This window comes from Eubalaena glacialis, chromosome 11 (assembly GCF_028564815.1).
Source record: "Eubalaena glacialis isolate mEubGla1 chromosome 11, mEubGla1.1.hap2.+ XY, whole genome shotgun sequence".
Lineage (NCBI taxonomy): Eukaryota > Metazoa > Chordata > Mammalia > Artiodactyla > Balaenidae > Eubalaena > Eubalaena glacialis.
Window position 1 is genome coordinate 7237340 of NC_083726.1, and position 15146 is coordinate 7252485.

At 39.9% G+C, this 15146-nt stretch overlaps 1 protein-coding gene across 1 annotated transcript; it reads right to left on the bottom strand.

The window, feature by feature from the left end:
• Positions 1-14879: 14879 nt before the first annotated feature.
• Positions 14880-15146, bottom strand: LOC133101614 (ATP synthase subunit f, mitochondrial-like). Its single transcript, XM_061206622.1, has one exon. The coding sequence runs from the start codon at positions 15144-15146 to the stop codon at positions 14880-14882; it is 267 nt and encodes an 88-aa protein (XP_061062605.1).

The following is a 15146-nucleotide window of genomic DNA, read 5'->3' on the forward strand; positions in this document are numbered from 1 at the left end:
CCTCTATAAGTGGTTGTGCTTTTGTGTACTTTACTGTACAGTACTGTATAGAGTACAGCAGTACAGTATCATTATTTCAAGCCCAGGATGTCTGGAAGCAAGCATAAAAGCAGTGGTGATGTAGCTGGTACTGCTAAGAAGCACCAAGCAATAACGATGGAAACAAAAATGAAAATAATTGAGAGAGTGGAGCGACAAGAGGAAGAAGTAACTGAAGAACTGAAGAGATTCACGATGCAGGAAATAGCAAGGGGATTTTCTTTATTTGAGGAGGTACTGTTAGTTTTTGAGGCACAGGACCCGAATGTAGAACAGTACACGAAGGTTGCAGCAGCTGTTCAGAATGCAATTCAGTGCTACCGTGCCATCTATGACGAGAAAAAAAAAGAGCTACTACCCAGACGTAACTGGATTGTCTTTTCAGGAGGGTAGACAGAATTGAATCCAGCAAGGAACCAGAACCTGTGCCATCAACGTCAGGCGTGAGTGAAATTGCAGCTTGCCCTCCATCTCCTATTGCTGACAATCCTTCAGCTCTACCATCTCCCACCTCCTCTCCCTCCTCCAGTCAGTAACTCTTCTTGCCTGTTCACTCGATGCCAGCCCCTGTATGCCAGCTGTTGTACTGTACAACTGTACTTTTCAAAGTACCGTACTGTAAGATTAAAACTGTTTATTTTTTGTGTTTGTTTGCTTTTTATGTATTACTTGTGTGAAAAGTATTATAAACCTATTACAGTACAGTACTATATAGCCGATTGTGTTAGTTGGGTACCTAGGCTAACTTTGTTGGACTTATGAACAAATTGGACTTATGAACATGCTCTGGAACGGAACTTGTTCATATGTAGGGGACTTACTGTATGGTGGTGTGTTAACCACTTAACTCTAATATAAAAGCTAAAGAACAAAAGTATTAAAAAATAATTATAGCTACAATAATTTGTTAATGAATCCACAATGTAAAAAGAGGTGAATTGTGACATTAAAAACATAAAAGGACAATGCTTGGTGTCAGTCTATTTATCTCTTGTAAAGATAAAATACAGTGTGTGTGAAAAAAAAAAACATAAAAGGAGAGAGAGTAAAAAGGTAGAGTTTTTGTATGCAATAGAGTGAAGTTGTTATCAGCATAAAATAAACTGTTGTATCTAGAAGATCTTTATGTAAACCTCATGGTAACCACAAAGCAAAAACCTACAGTGATACACGAAAGATAAAGAGGAGAGAAACAGCGCATACCACTAAAGAAAATCATCAATTCGCAAAGGAAGGCAGCAAGAGAGGGAGAAAGGAAAGAGGGAACTATAAAACCACCAGAAAACAAAAAGATGGCATTAGTAAGTCCTTACCTATCAATAATTACTTTTTTTTTCTTTGGCCAAGCCACGCAGCATGCAGGATCTTAGTTCCCCAACCAGGGATCAAACCTATGCCCCCTGCAAAGGAAGCATGGAGTCTTTTTTTTTTTTTTAATAAATTTATTTTATTTTATTTATTTGTTTTTGGCTGCGTTGGGTCTTCGTTGCTGCGCGCGGGCTTTTGTCTGGTTGCAGTGAGCAGGGGCTACTCTTCGTTGCGGTGCGTGGGCTTCTCATTGTGGTGGCTTCTCTTGTTGCAGAGCACAGGCTCTAGGCACACAGCCTTCAGTAGCTGTGGCATGCAGGCTTAGTTGCTCCGTGGCATGTGGGATCTTCCCAGACCAGGGCTCGAACCTGTGTCCCCTGCCTTGGCAGGCGGATTCTTAACCACTGTGCTACCAGGGAAGCCCGAAGCATGGAGTCTTAACCACTGGACTGCCAGGGAATTCTCTCAATAATTACTCTTGATGTAAATGGATTAAATTATCTAAAAGCTAGTTGGATAAAAAAACAAGATCCAACTGTATACTGCCTACAAGAGACTCACTTCAGCTTTAAGAACACATATAGGCTCAAAATGAAGGGATGGAGGGACTTCCCTGAGTAGTCCAGTGGTAAAGAATCTGCCTTCCAATGCAGGGGACGCGGGTTCAATCCTTGGTCGGGGAACTAGGATCCCACATGCCACGGGGCAACTAACCCTGGGCGCCACACTACTGAGCTCATGTGCCTCAACGAGAGAGCCCGCATGCTGCAAACCACAGAGCCCACCGCTCTGGAGCCCGTGCCACAACTAGAGAGAGAAAACCCACACACCACAACTAGAGAGAAGCCCGTGTGCCATACTACCTATACGGTATATCCATACTGATATGTGCTACAACATGGATGGACCTTGAAAATGTTATGCAAAGGGAAGAAAGCCAGACACAAAAGAGCACTTATTGTATGATTCCATTTATATGAAATGTCTAGAATTGGCAAATCCATAGACACTGGTTGACAAGAGGGAATAGGGGGCTTCCCTGGTGGTGCAGTGGTTAAGAATCCGCCTGCCAATGCAGGGGACGTGGGTTTGAGCCCTGGTCCAGGAAGATCCCACGTGCCTCGGAACAACTCAGCCTGTGCGCCATGACTACTGAGCCTGCGCTCTAGAGCCCACGAGCTACAACTACTGAAGCCTGTGCGCCTAGAGCCCATGCTCCGCAACAAGAGAGGCCACTGCAATGAGAAGCCTGTGCACCGCAACAAAGAGTAGCCCCCACTCACTGCAACTAGAGAAAGCCCGTGCACAGCAACAAAGACCCAACACAGCCAAAAATAAATAAAATAAAATATTAAAAAAAAGCTTTAAGAAAAAAAAAAGAGGGAATGGATAGTGACTGTTAGTGAGTATGGGTTTTTTGGGGGGGGTGATGAAAATGTTCTGAAGTTAGATAGTGCTTATGGTTGCACAACTATCTCTCTGTTCAAATAACTGATGTGGTTTCTGTCTCCTGGCTGGACCCTGACAGGTACATAGGGAACCTGGAATCAGCTGTGCAAGGGTCCAGATGAGAGACAGGGAGACAGGGACAGGGGGTGATTGTAGTGAAGATGAAGAAGAGGGACTGGCCAGACCCCCATGACTGAGTGTCAGTGGGAAGGGAACCACTAAGGCGATGTGCACAGCCAAAGACATTGGTGGTAAATAAAGACAGAAGTGTTAGGAGCTGGTTGAAAAGTACCTATTTCACAACACTGTCTCCCACAACAGTCTAACATTTCTAGACTCCCCTGATAAAAACAACAAAACTGGATTCCTGTTTAAAGAAACTCAACCAGTTTTCAGAAACTATTCCCCCAGACAGTCCCTGGATAGGGTGTTTGTGGGAGGGGTCCTACAAAGACTGACCTCCCAGCTGAAAGAGACCCCATACCTCCCCAGGTTGGAACGGAGGTATTTGTACTGACTCAGGCTGTGCAGTATAATAAATTGGGGTGATTTGCCTCATTAAAATAGACTGCCCAGTTTACAGAATGAGAAAAAAGTTGCATGTGGTGATTTAGTTATATGTTCTAATATCTAGATTTAAATCTTGGCTCCACTTGCAGCCATTTTGAACAAGTTACTTAATTTCTCTGTGCTTCTACTTCCTCCCCTGTAAAGTGCGGATGTTAATAGCTCCTACCGCATACGATTGTTGCTAGAGGATTAAGTGAGATAGTATATGTAAAGCACTTAGAATGGCACCTGAATAAGTAATTATTCAGGCCCAGACCTTTTCACATTGTGGTTTTTGCCACTAAGCCCAGAAGCCCTCTATAGGAAGCCATGGGAAGTAACAGGCTCTCCCACTTAATGCACTTCCCAGTCTTCATGTCTCCCCCCAACCCCCTTTTTTAAAAGAACAGTTTTAGGTTTACTGAAAAATTGAGAAGAAAGTAGAATTTCTATACCCCCTCTCTTCCCCCCAGGCCTCCTTCAGTGTCTCCACTGTTATCATCTTGCATTAGTGTAGTACATTTGTTGTAACTGATGACAATATTGATATTTATAATTAGCTCAAGTCCATAAGGGAATTCCCTGGTGGCCCAGTGTTTAGGACTCTGCGCTTTCACTGCCAGGGCCCAGGTTCCATCCCTGGTGGGGGAACTAAGATCCCGAAAGCCGCGTGGTGCAGCCAAATTTAAAAATAAATAAATAAAAAATAAAGTCCATAATTTACATTAGGGTTCACTCTTTGTGTTGTATGTTCTATAGGTTTTGACCAATGTGTGACTTGTGTCCACCATTAGTCCTGCACACAAGTTTCAATGCCTTAAAATCCTCCGTGCTCCACTTACTCATCCCTCCCTACCCCCACCTCAACCCCTGAAACCACCAATTTTTTCAGTCTTCATAGTTTTTCCTTTTCCAGAACATCAGAGGGTTGGAATTATACAGTATGTAGCCTTTTCAGATTGGCTTCTCTCACTTGGCAATTTGCATTTAAGGTATACTTTCATGACTTGATAACTCATTTCTTTTTATCGCTGAAAATATTCCATTTTATGGATGTACCACTGTTTACCCACTCAGCTATTGAAGAACAACATCTGGTTGCCTCCATATCTTGGCAATTATGAATAAAGCTGCTATAAACATTCATGTGCAGAGTTTTGTGAGGACATAGATTTTCAACTCGTTTGGATAAATACCAAGGAGCTCAATTGCTGGATCATGTGGTAAGAGTATGTTTAGTTTTTTGTTTGTTTGGCCAAGCCGTGCAGCCTTCGGGATCTTATTTTTCTGACCAGGGATAAAACCCCCGCCCCCTGCAGTGGAAGTGCGGGGTCTTAACAACTGGACCGCCAGGGAAGTCCCGAGTATGTTTAGTTTCATAAGAAACTACCAAACTATATTCCAAGTGGCTCTACCATTTTATATGTCCACCGGCAAATGAATGAGACTTCCTGTTGCTTCACAACCTTGCTAGAATTTGCTGTGGACAGTGTTTTGAATTTTAGCCATTCTAATAGGTGTGTAGTGGTAGCTCATTGTTTTAATTTGCAATTCCCTAATGACATATGATGCTGAGCACCTTTTTATATGCTTATTTGCCATCTGTATATCTTCTTTGGTGAGGTATCTGTTCAGATCTTTTGCCCATTTTTAATTGGGTCATTTTTCTTCTCATTGTTTAGTTGTGGGAGTTCTTTGTATATTTTCGATACCAGTCCTTTACCATATGTGTCTTTTGCAAATATTTTCTCCAAGTCTGTGGCTTGTCTTTTCATTTTCTTAACAGTGTCCGTCACAGAGCAGACTTTTTAATTTTAATGAAGTCCAGCTAATCAATTTTTTCTTTCATGGATAGTGCTTTTTGGTGTTGTTTCTAAAAACTCATCAAAAAGCCAAGGTCATTAGTTTTTCTCCTATGTTATCTTCTAGGATTTTTATAGCTTAGCATTTACATTAGGTCTCTGATGCTTACTGAGTTAATTTTGTAAAATATCTGTGTCTAGATTTTTTTGTTTGCATGTCCATGTCCAGTTGTTCCAGTGCCATTCATTGAAAAGACTATCCTTTCTCCACTGAATTGTCTTCCTTTTTCAAAGATCAGTTGATTACATTTGTGTGGTCTGTTTCTGGGCTCTCTATTCTGTTTCATTGATCTATTTGTCTATTCTTTCACCAACACCACACTGTCTTGATTACTGTATCTTTATATAAAGTCTTGAGGTTGGATAGGGACAGTCTTCCAACTTTGTTGTTGTTCTTCAGTATTGTGTTGGCTATTATTGGTCTTTTGCTTCTCCGTATAAAATGTAGGATCAGTTTGTTGATATCCACAAAATAACGTGCTAGAATTTTGATTAGGATTACGTTGAATAGACCAAATTGGGAAGAACTGACATCTTGACAATATTGATTCTTGCTATCCCTGTACATGGAATATCTCCCCATTTATTTAGAATTTCTTTCATCAGAGTTTCGTAGGTTTACCCCACATAGATCTTGTACATATTTTGTTGCATTTATACCTAAGTATTTCTTTTTATTTTATTTTATTATTTTATTTTTGGTAAAGAGTATTGTGTTTTTAATTTCAAATTCCAATTGTTCATTGCTGGTAAACAATTGACTTTGTATATTAACCTTGTATCCTGCCACCTTGCTATAATTGCTTATTAGTTTCAGAGGTGCTTTTTTTTTGTCGATTCTTTGGGATTTTCTACCTAGATAATCATAAAAATCAAGATTAAAAAAAGGAAATAAAATGTATACAGATTTGGAAAGAAGTAAAACTGATTTTTCTTTTTTTGTCTTATTGCATTAGCCACGACTTCCAGTATAACACTGAATAGGAGTAGTAAGAGGGGATGTCTTTTTCTTGTTCCTGATCTTAGGAGGAAAGCATCTAGTTGCTCACCATTGAGTTTAATGTTAGCTATAGAGTTTTTTTGGTACATGTTCTTTATCAAGTTGAGGAAATTCTCTCTATTCCTAGTTTACTGACAGTTTTTATCATGAATGTGTGTTGGATTTTGTCAAATGTTTTTCTGCATCTGTTGACATGATCATATGATTTTTCTTTAGCCTGTTGATATGATGCATTATATTAATTGATTTTTGAATGTTAAACCAGCCTTGCATACCTGGAATAAATTCCACTTAGTCATGGTGTATAATTCTTTTTATATATTGTTGAATTCAATTTACTAATTTTTTGAGGATTTTGCATTTTTGTTCATGAGAGATGTTGATTTGCAGTTTTCTTTCTTTTCATATCTGGTTTTGGTATGAGGATAATGCTGGTTGCCTAGAATGATTTAGGAAGTATTCCCTCTGCTTCTATTTTCTGGAAGATGTTGTACAGAACTGGTATCATTTCTTCCCTAAATGTTTGGTACAATGTACCAGTTAACCCATCTGGGCCTAGTGCTTTCTTTTTGGAAGGTTATTAGTTTTGAATTCAACTTATTTAATAGATATAGGCTTATTCAGATTGTCTATTTTTCTTTGTGTGAGTTTTGGTAGATTGTGTCTTTCAAGGAGCATTGGTAACTTTTGATTGTTTCTTAGAGTTTCCATCTCTCTGCTTACATTATCCATCTTTTCTTGCATGCTGTGCTCCATCAAGGGGATTCAGAGACTTCAACTGAGAAGATCCATCTCTCTTGGAACCAGACAATGAACAGTTGAAGCAGGACAAGTGCAGCACCCAGCCTGAAGCTGAGAGCCTGGGTGCATCCAAGCTGCCCTACTGGGAGGCCCCAAGGGAACAGCACCAGGAAATGCATATCACAGATGCCCTCAGAAGCAGAGAGACCCAAGGCCAAGGAGAGGTATGCAACAGAAAGCAGGCTTTAATAAAGGGTGAAAACCAGGGTGGCCCTAGCCTCTTCGGTTACACTGACTTCTCTTTTATCCTCAGGACATAGGCAGGAAGGAGGCCTGTTTTCTAACGACAACCCAGAAATCAGTCTCCATCCCCAAACTGTTTTATGTGCTGGTTCGGATATCTCTCACTCTGGTTGGCTTGCAGTCTGTTTTCAAGCATTTTCCTTCCTTGAGAACAGGAGTCTTCCCACGTTCATCTGTGTTTTGAGGCACTGGGTATAAGGGAAGGCACCTGGGAATTAAGCCGCCTTTACACTAGCTGTTCCCTCCGCCTAGAGCGCTCTTCCCCAGATATCTGCGTGGCTACCTCCCTCATCTCCTTTACCTTTCAAATCTTTCCTCAAATATTACCTTCTCAACAAGGCTGTATTACAATCTGCTCCCTCTGCCAATCCCCCAGTTTTCCTAATCTCCCTTACTTTGCTCTATATTTTTTCATAGCTCTTAATAACTTCTGTCTTTGCTTTTCCTGCAGTTTGAATATGATATGCCTAGTTATATCATAACATTATATATATATATATATATAAAATATATTTACTGTGTCTTAGTATTAGTAGAATGTAAGCTCCATAAGAGCAGGAATTTTTGTTTGTTTTGTTGACTGATAAAGTGCATAGAAATGGCACACAAAAGGCACTCAACAAATGAGTGTCTGAATGAAAAGGGAAACCTAAGTTTGGATCCCGCCCTGTCACTTACCAGCCAGCTGTGCACCTTTGACAATTTGCTCCTCCCTCAGGCCCAGTTTCTTCATCTATGAGATTGGAGTCCAAGCACCCACCTCACTGGATTATGCATGTGAAGTGCCTGGCAGGGTGCTGGGCACGAATAGATAGTTAATAAACAGGCCAGTCAATTGACATAATTACTGCCCCTCTCAAACTCTTCACCTTCCCATCTGTTATAAGTACCCTTTACTCGGAGCCATCACTAAGGCAATTAAGACCTTTAGGTCTGGGGCTGTGATGGGGGATGAGGGCATGAGGCCATGAAAAACCCAAAGATCTCAAGATTCTCTCTTTCTGGTGCCAGTTGAGCTGACTCAAGGGCAGCTGACCTCAGGCTCTCAGCAACCCCTACACCCCAATTACATGGCAGCAGAAGATCTGGAACCAATCTACTGGTCCTGTGAGAAATCTGAGCCCTCCTCTGACCTGCTAAACCACGTTTGACACAGTTGATTTTCTAAGCCCTCTGATCACCAGGGATCAAGCCTGCAGCAGGGAAAGAGACTTAGAGCTCACCAGGACCTCACAGGTGTGTGGAGAGGATCAGGCCACTACGTGCACAGGAAACGCCTCCTACTGCTTGGCACCTGTGGGATGAAAAGAGGATGCTCAGGAGCAGGTTTCCCAGGCAGAGGTTAGGGTTCCATGTCCTGCCTCCACCACTCAACAGTTGTGGATTCTTTCATTGCCTAAGGTCGCCAAGCTTCAGTATGCTTAGCTGTAACATGAAGATATTAACAGATTTTAATCCTCACTGGATTGCTATGGTGAGATACGCTTCTGAAGTGCTTTAGCACTTGCCTGGCACCTAGCTATAGTAATAGTCATTAGGTCATTTTCAAAGGCCTTTAAACACCAGATGAGTTCTATGGGACCCCCTAGCCCCTGGTGGCTTTGGCCAGTAAGAACCATACAAACTGTGGCTGTGAGGTAGGAAGAGGTGAAATATAACCATGCCTTCAGGGTTGTTCAACTCAATCGGCTAGAGAAGAGACAGCTTTCTCCAAAATCTGAAAAAAAAATTTTTTTGTATGTCAATTTATTTATTTATTTTTATTGGGGTATAGTTGATTTATAATATTATATAAGTTTCAGGGGTACAACATAGTGATTCACAATTTTTAAAGATTATACTCCATTTATAGTTATGATAAAATATTGGCTATATTCCCTGTACTGTACAATATACCCTTGTAGCTTATTTATTTTATACATAGTAGTTTGAACCCTACCCCTATCTTGCCCCTCCCCCCTGCCCTCTCCCCACTGGTAACCACTAGTTTGTTCTCTGTATCTGTGAGTCTGTTTCTTTTTTTGTTATATTCACTAGTTTGTTTTATCTTTTAGATTCCACATGTAAGTGATACCACACAGTATTTGTCTTTCTCTGTCTGACTTATTTCAGTTAGCATAATGCCCTCCAGGTCCATCCATGGTGTTGCAAATGGCAAAATTTCATTCTTTTTTTTAATGACTGAGTAGTATTCCATTTTGTGTGCGTGTGCATGCATGTGTGTGTGTGTGCACACACATCTTCTTTATTCATGCATCTGTTGATGGACACTTAAGTTGCTTCCATATCTTGGCTATTGCAAATAATGCTGCTATGAACATTGGAGTGTATATATCTTTTCAAATTAGTGTTTTCATTTTCTTCAGCTATATACCCAGGAGTGGAATTGCTGGATCATATGGTAGTTCTAATTTTAGTTTTGTGAGGACACTCCATACTGTTTTCCACAGTGACTGCACCAATTTGCATTCCCATCAACAGTGTACAAGGGTTCCCTTTTCTCCACATCCTCACCAACATCTGTTATAAAGTCTGAAATTTTAATTTCTAATCCTTTCTGTCTGCCAAACAAAACCAATTCTGCAAATTATAATCTTTAATTGGTGGCCAGAACTCAGTGGTGTATGAATGTGTTGTATGTGTATATGTATGTGTATATCATAAATCAAGAAACACAATTTATTCACTCTACAAATGTTTATTAGACACCCACTCTATGCGGTGCCTTCTGCTAGGCGCCCCTGCAATGAGATACAGGCTCTGCTCTCAAGGAGCTCACAGGTTGTGGAGGAGATGAGCACACAAACAATCCCAATAGGACTGGCACAGTATTTCACCAGAAACACTCCAAGGGTACCATACAAGCTCAGCAGAAGGGCAATTATCCTAGAAGGGGAGTTCAGAAAAAGCTTCTTAGAAGAAAGAACTTCTGGGCTGTTTTGAAAGATGAGTAGAACACGTGGAGAGGAAGGTACAGAGGCAAAGGTCATGCTCAGCTGGATCACTTGGCTGGAGAGGTCACTGGAAGGGCCAGACTGTGCAGGACCTTGAATACTAACGAGCATAATGTGCCAGTTGTCTGGGCATACAGGCAGTCCCATGTGCTATTGACATTCCAGTTTCGTAGACCCATGCATGACTCAATGCCAGTAACTTTAAGAGGGAACAGCAGCTAGCTGCTCTCTATATTATCATATATCTTCTTTAAGAAGATCTCCTGTTCTCTGTAAACTGGACATGAAACTTTTTCTTGGAATGGGAGGAAGAATGATCTTTGACTTGCCTCATTGTTGGAAAAAGCTTTGAAGTCCATTTTAATTCTAATATCCCAGAAAGTGTTTCCCAAACTTTGTTCCACTGAACAATAGTTTTTCCAAAATGTTTAGTGAATTAAATAGTCTAAGGTCAAATAATTTTGAAAAAAGGTGTATAACTGAAACTCTCTCCCTCTTGGAAATTTATGATGTTCATTATAGGTGCTGAGAAGTCATGAAGTCATGAAGAAATCAGTTTACCTAGCTTTTTCAAATATATATGACTCAATAACCCCCTTTTTCACATAACACCCTTTAATAACACCCCCCTGACTTCCTTGGGAAAGGCTGTCCTTGGGAATATAGAAGCATCTGGTTTCCTAATTATTACAATGAGAGTCAATCAATAACTCTAATCTGTTTTAAGGAAATAACACCCCCTCAAATTTTTAAAGCTCTATATAACGGAGAAGTTAACAATGTTGTTAGTAATAGCAAAAACCTGCAAACAAATCAAATATCTTAAATAGGGATCAAGAAAATATGTAATGGTGCAACCATGTCAGAATATTACGTAGCCACTAATGATATTTATGACGAACTTTTTAAGGGAATTCCCTGGTGGTCCACTGGTTAGAACTTGGCACTTTCACTGCTGAGGGCCTGGGTTCCGTCCCTAGTGTGGCCAAAAAAAAAAACTATAAAACTCATCAAACATATACATTAAATATATGCAGTTTTTAATATATCAATTATATCTCAATAAAGTTATTTTTTTAAAAACCTATAAAAATGTTTGTAAAATGTCAGCTGAAACACTATATATAGCATGTTCTCAACTACATATAAATATGCATAGAAAAAATGTTTTGGTTTAAATGTCTTCTGTGTCTAGTAATATTGTAGACTAGAGCTCCTGAAACCCTTCTGCTATACAATATCTAAAAAGAATTAAATTTTTAATGCCTCACTTTCATGTGGCTTAACAAATAAATTAAGCCTGCAAGAAAGTAATGAAAGGCCAACGAAATTAGGAACTTGGACAGAGTGAGAGAACACTGAGCTCTTAAGAGGCTGAAAACCTTTGAGTAGTCTAGAATACTCTAGAATGGTGGTTCTCAGCAGGGATGGCATTACCCCCGAAGGGGCGATTAGGAAATAAGTGGGGGCATTTTTGGTTATCATAACTGGAGGCCACTGGTGGTACTTAAAGGATGCTAGACATTCAGAAAGGCATTAGGGCAGTTCCTCACAACAAAAAATCATCCTACACCTGCTCATGACTTTCAAATGAATCCCTGGCCATTGATGCAGGTGAAATACATGCTTATAATCATTTGAGCCTAGAGCCTAACTCTGTTTTACATGATTTTAATATATACAGAACTTTTCAGGAATTCAACCACTGTGGAAATCGAGGGAAAATTAAAGTTCATTTTATTTGGAAATTTGTCAAGAATTGTTTATCGTTTTGGAAAACAACATTGCCAATGGCGATGCCACCATGATAGTCAAGTCAGCAATAGGCATACACATATCAGTTTACAACTAAAAGTGAATCTACACATGGTGAGTGAGCACTTGGTTACTTCTTTGTGTCTTCTAGTATGGTGGAATCTGAGCATTTATATGCGTATTAAAACACTTAAAACTTTACGTCCAAACTGCTCTTCAATTCTTCTTTATATCACATTTATGGCGTTGGGTTGATTTTGGTTGAAATAGTGCAGAATCATGTGCAATTGTCTACGAATTTCATTCCAGTGAAGTAAAGGAGACATTACAAAATATTTTTTCTAAAAGGGGGCATTCAGTCTGATGGAATTAAAAATTACTGTAGCATACAACTTGCTTTTCTCATTTAACAATAAGACAGAAATTTTTGCATATGTAGCATGCAAGTACCATAGTTTATCTAAATATTTACTATTAATGGATATATAGGATATTTCTAATTTGGTGCTGTTAGAAACAATGAATGTAATGAAATCTTCCCACATCTTTGTGCACATGTGCAAGTATTTCTTAGGAATGGATATTGAGAAGTGAAGCTGCTAAATCAAGAGTAGAAATATTTTAACTTTTGAAAGGTACTTGGGGAATTCCCTGGCAGTCCAGGGGTTAGAACTTGGTGCTTTCACTGATGAGGGCCTGGGTTCAATCCCTGGTCAGGGAACTAAGTTCCCACAAGCTGCATGGTGCATCCAAAAAAAAAAAAAAAAAGGTACTGCCAAATTTCTTTCTAAAAAGGCATACCATTGGGAGATTGGGATTGACATATAAACACTAATATGTATAAAATAGATAACTAATAAGAACCTGCTGTATAAAAAAAATAAATAAAATTTTAAAAAAAGAATAATTAATTTAAAAAAAATAAAAAAGCATACCAAGTTATGCTCCCACCAATAGTGTATAAAAAATAATCTTCTCCCCACATTCTTCCCAACACTTGAGTTTTTCGGTCTTTTTTAAAATTTTATATTTGAGTATAGTTGATTTACAATCCAAAATATATTTTTAAAAAATCCTTATGCAACTTAATAGAAAAGCAAACAAACAATCCAATTAAAAAATGGGGAGAGGCTCCGAATAGACATTTTTCCAAAGAAGACATACAAATGGCCAACAGGCACAGGAAAAGGTGCCCAACATCACCAGTCGTCAGGGAAATGCAAATCAAAACCACAATAAAATATCACCTCACACCTGTAAGAATGGCCACTACCAAAAAGACAAGAAATAACAAGTGTTGGCAAGGACGTAGAGAAAAGGGAACCCTTATGTACTGCTGGAGGGGATGCAAACTAGTGCAGCCACCACGGAAAACAGCATGGAGGTTCCTCAAAAAATCAAAGCTAGAACTACCATATAACCCAGCAGATCCACTTCCTGGCATTCATCCTGTCAAATACAAATTGGCACTTGCCATCTACCCCTACAAGGATTAAATCATGTGCTGCTGCATCTGCTGACTTTCAACACCCCCTGAAAGGAGTTCAGGGTGGAGAGCAGAAATGAGGTTCTCTGTGCTCTGGGAAAACTGGCAGAACAGGTCTTCAGATAGTTAGATATTTTCAGGAGCTGATTTTATGAGCCCAATTCTTATATCTCCTCATAGCTAGTAAAGCACTAAAATCCTTCATGGTGATGTCTGCTCCTCGTGACTAGCAGTAACCTTCTGCAAAAAAATATGTACTTGATTGCATGTACTCCCCCTTCACCAAAATCACATATATACTGACCTCCTCCACTACCTCTCTGGAGCAGTTTCTCAGAGCTATCTGAAATGCTGTCTCCCGGGCTATAGTCCTCATTTTGCCCCAAATAAAATTTAACTCGCAACTCTCATGTTGTACATTTTTTCTTAAGTCAACAATCCAAAAGAAGCAAAATCACTATCTTGAAAATACATCTGGGGCTTCCTTGGTGGCACAGTGGTTGAGAATCCGCCTGCCAATGCAGGGGACACGGGTTCGAGCCCTGATCTGGGAAGATCCCACATGCCGTGGAGCAACTAAGCCCATGCGCCACAACTACTGAGCCTGTGCTCTAGAGCCCACGAGCCACAACTACTGAGCCTGCGTGCCACAACTACTGAAGCTCATGTGCCTAGAGCCCGTGCTCCGCAACAAGAGAAGCCACCACAATGAGAAGCCCGCGCACCACAATGAAGAGTAGCCCCCGCTCGCCGCAATTAGAGAAAGCCTGTGCGCAGCAACGAAGACCCAACACAGCCAAAAATAAATAAATAAAATAAATAAATTTATTAAAAAGAAAAAGAAAAGAAAATATATCTGCACCCCAGTGTTCAATGGAGCGCCATCTGCAATAGCCAAGACAAGGAAACAACAAGAGTTCATCACGAGATGAATGGATTTTTAAAAAATGTGGCGCATATACAATCAAACATTACCCAGTCGTAAAAAGAAGGAGATCCTGCCATTTGAGACAACATGGATGGATCTCGAGGGCATCATACTAAGTGAAGTCAGACAGAGAAAGACAAATACCAATGCTGTATGATCTCACTTATAGGTGAAATTTTTTAAAAAAATCAAAAACAAAAAAATGAAACTGAAGCCATAGATACAGAGAACAGATTGATGGTTGCCAGAGGCAGTGGGTGAAATGGGTGAAGGTGGTCAAAAGCTACAAATTTCCAATTATAAAATAAATGTCACGGGTATGTAATGTACAGCATGGTGAGTATAGTTAATAATACTGTATTACATACTTGAAAGTTGCTAAGAGAGACCTTTTTTTTTTTTTTAACCAGTCATCTTTTATTGGGTGTTAATTCTGCATCAGGATATGAAAGGATTCAGGGGTGCCGGGCAAAAGTCATGGTCAGGAATGCAGAGTGTGCCCTCTTCAGAGGTACTCACTTGGCTGCTCATGTTTAAGTTCCTTGTAAGAACTGCAGTAGCTGAAAAGCATATAAGCTGCCAGCAACATAGAAAGCCCTACGATGCTCCCTTTCTTCATGTTGAAATACTTGTTGTAATACCAGTAATAACCTCTTTGAAACGCTCCAGCAGTTCCTTTAAGGATGAAATCCCGCATTAGTATCCAGCTTGCCAGCTCCCTTAGTTTGACATTCAGGAGCTTCTTCTCCTTCAGTGGTACAACTGATTCCAT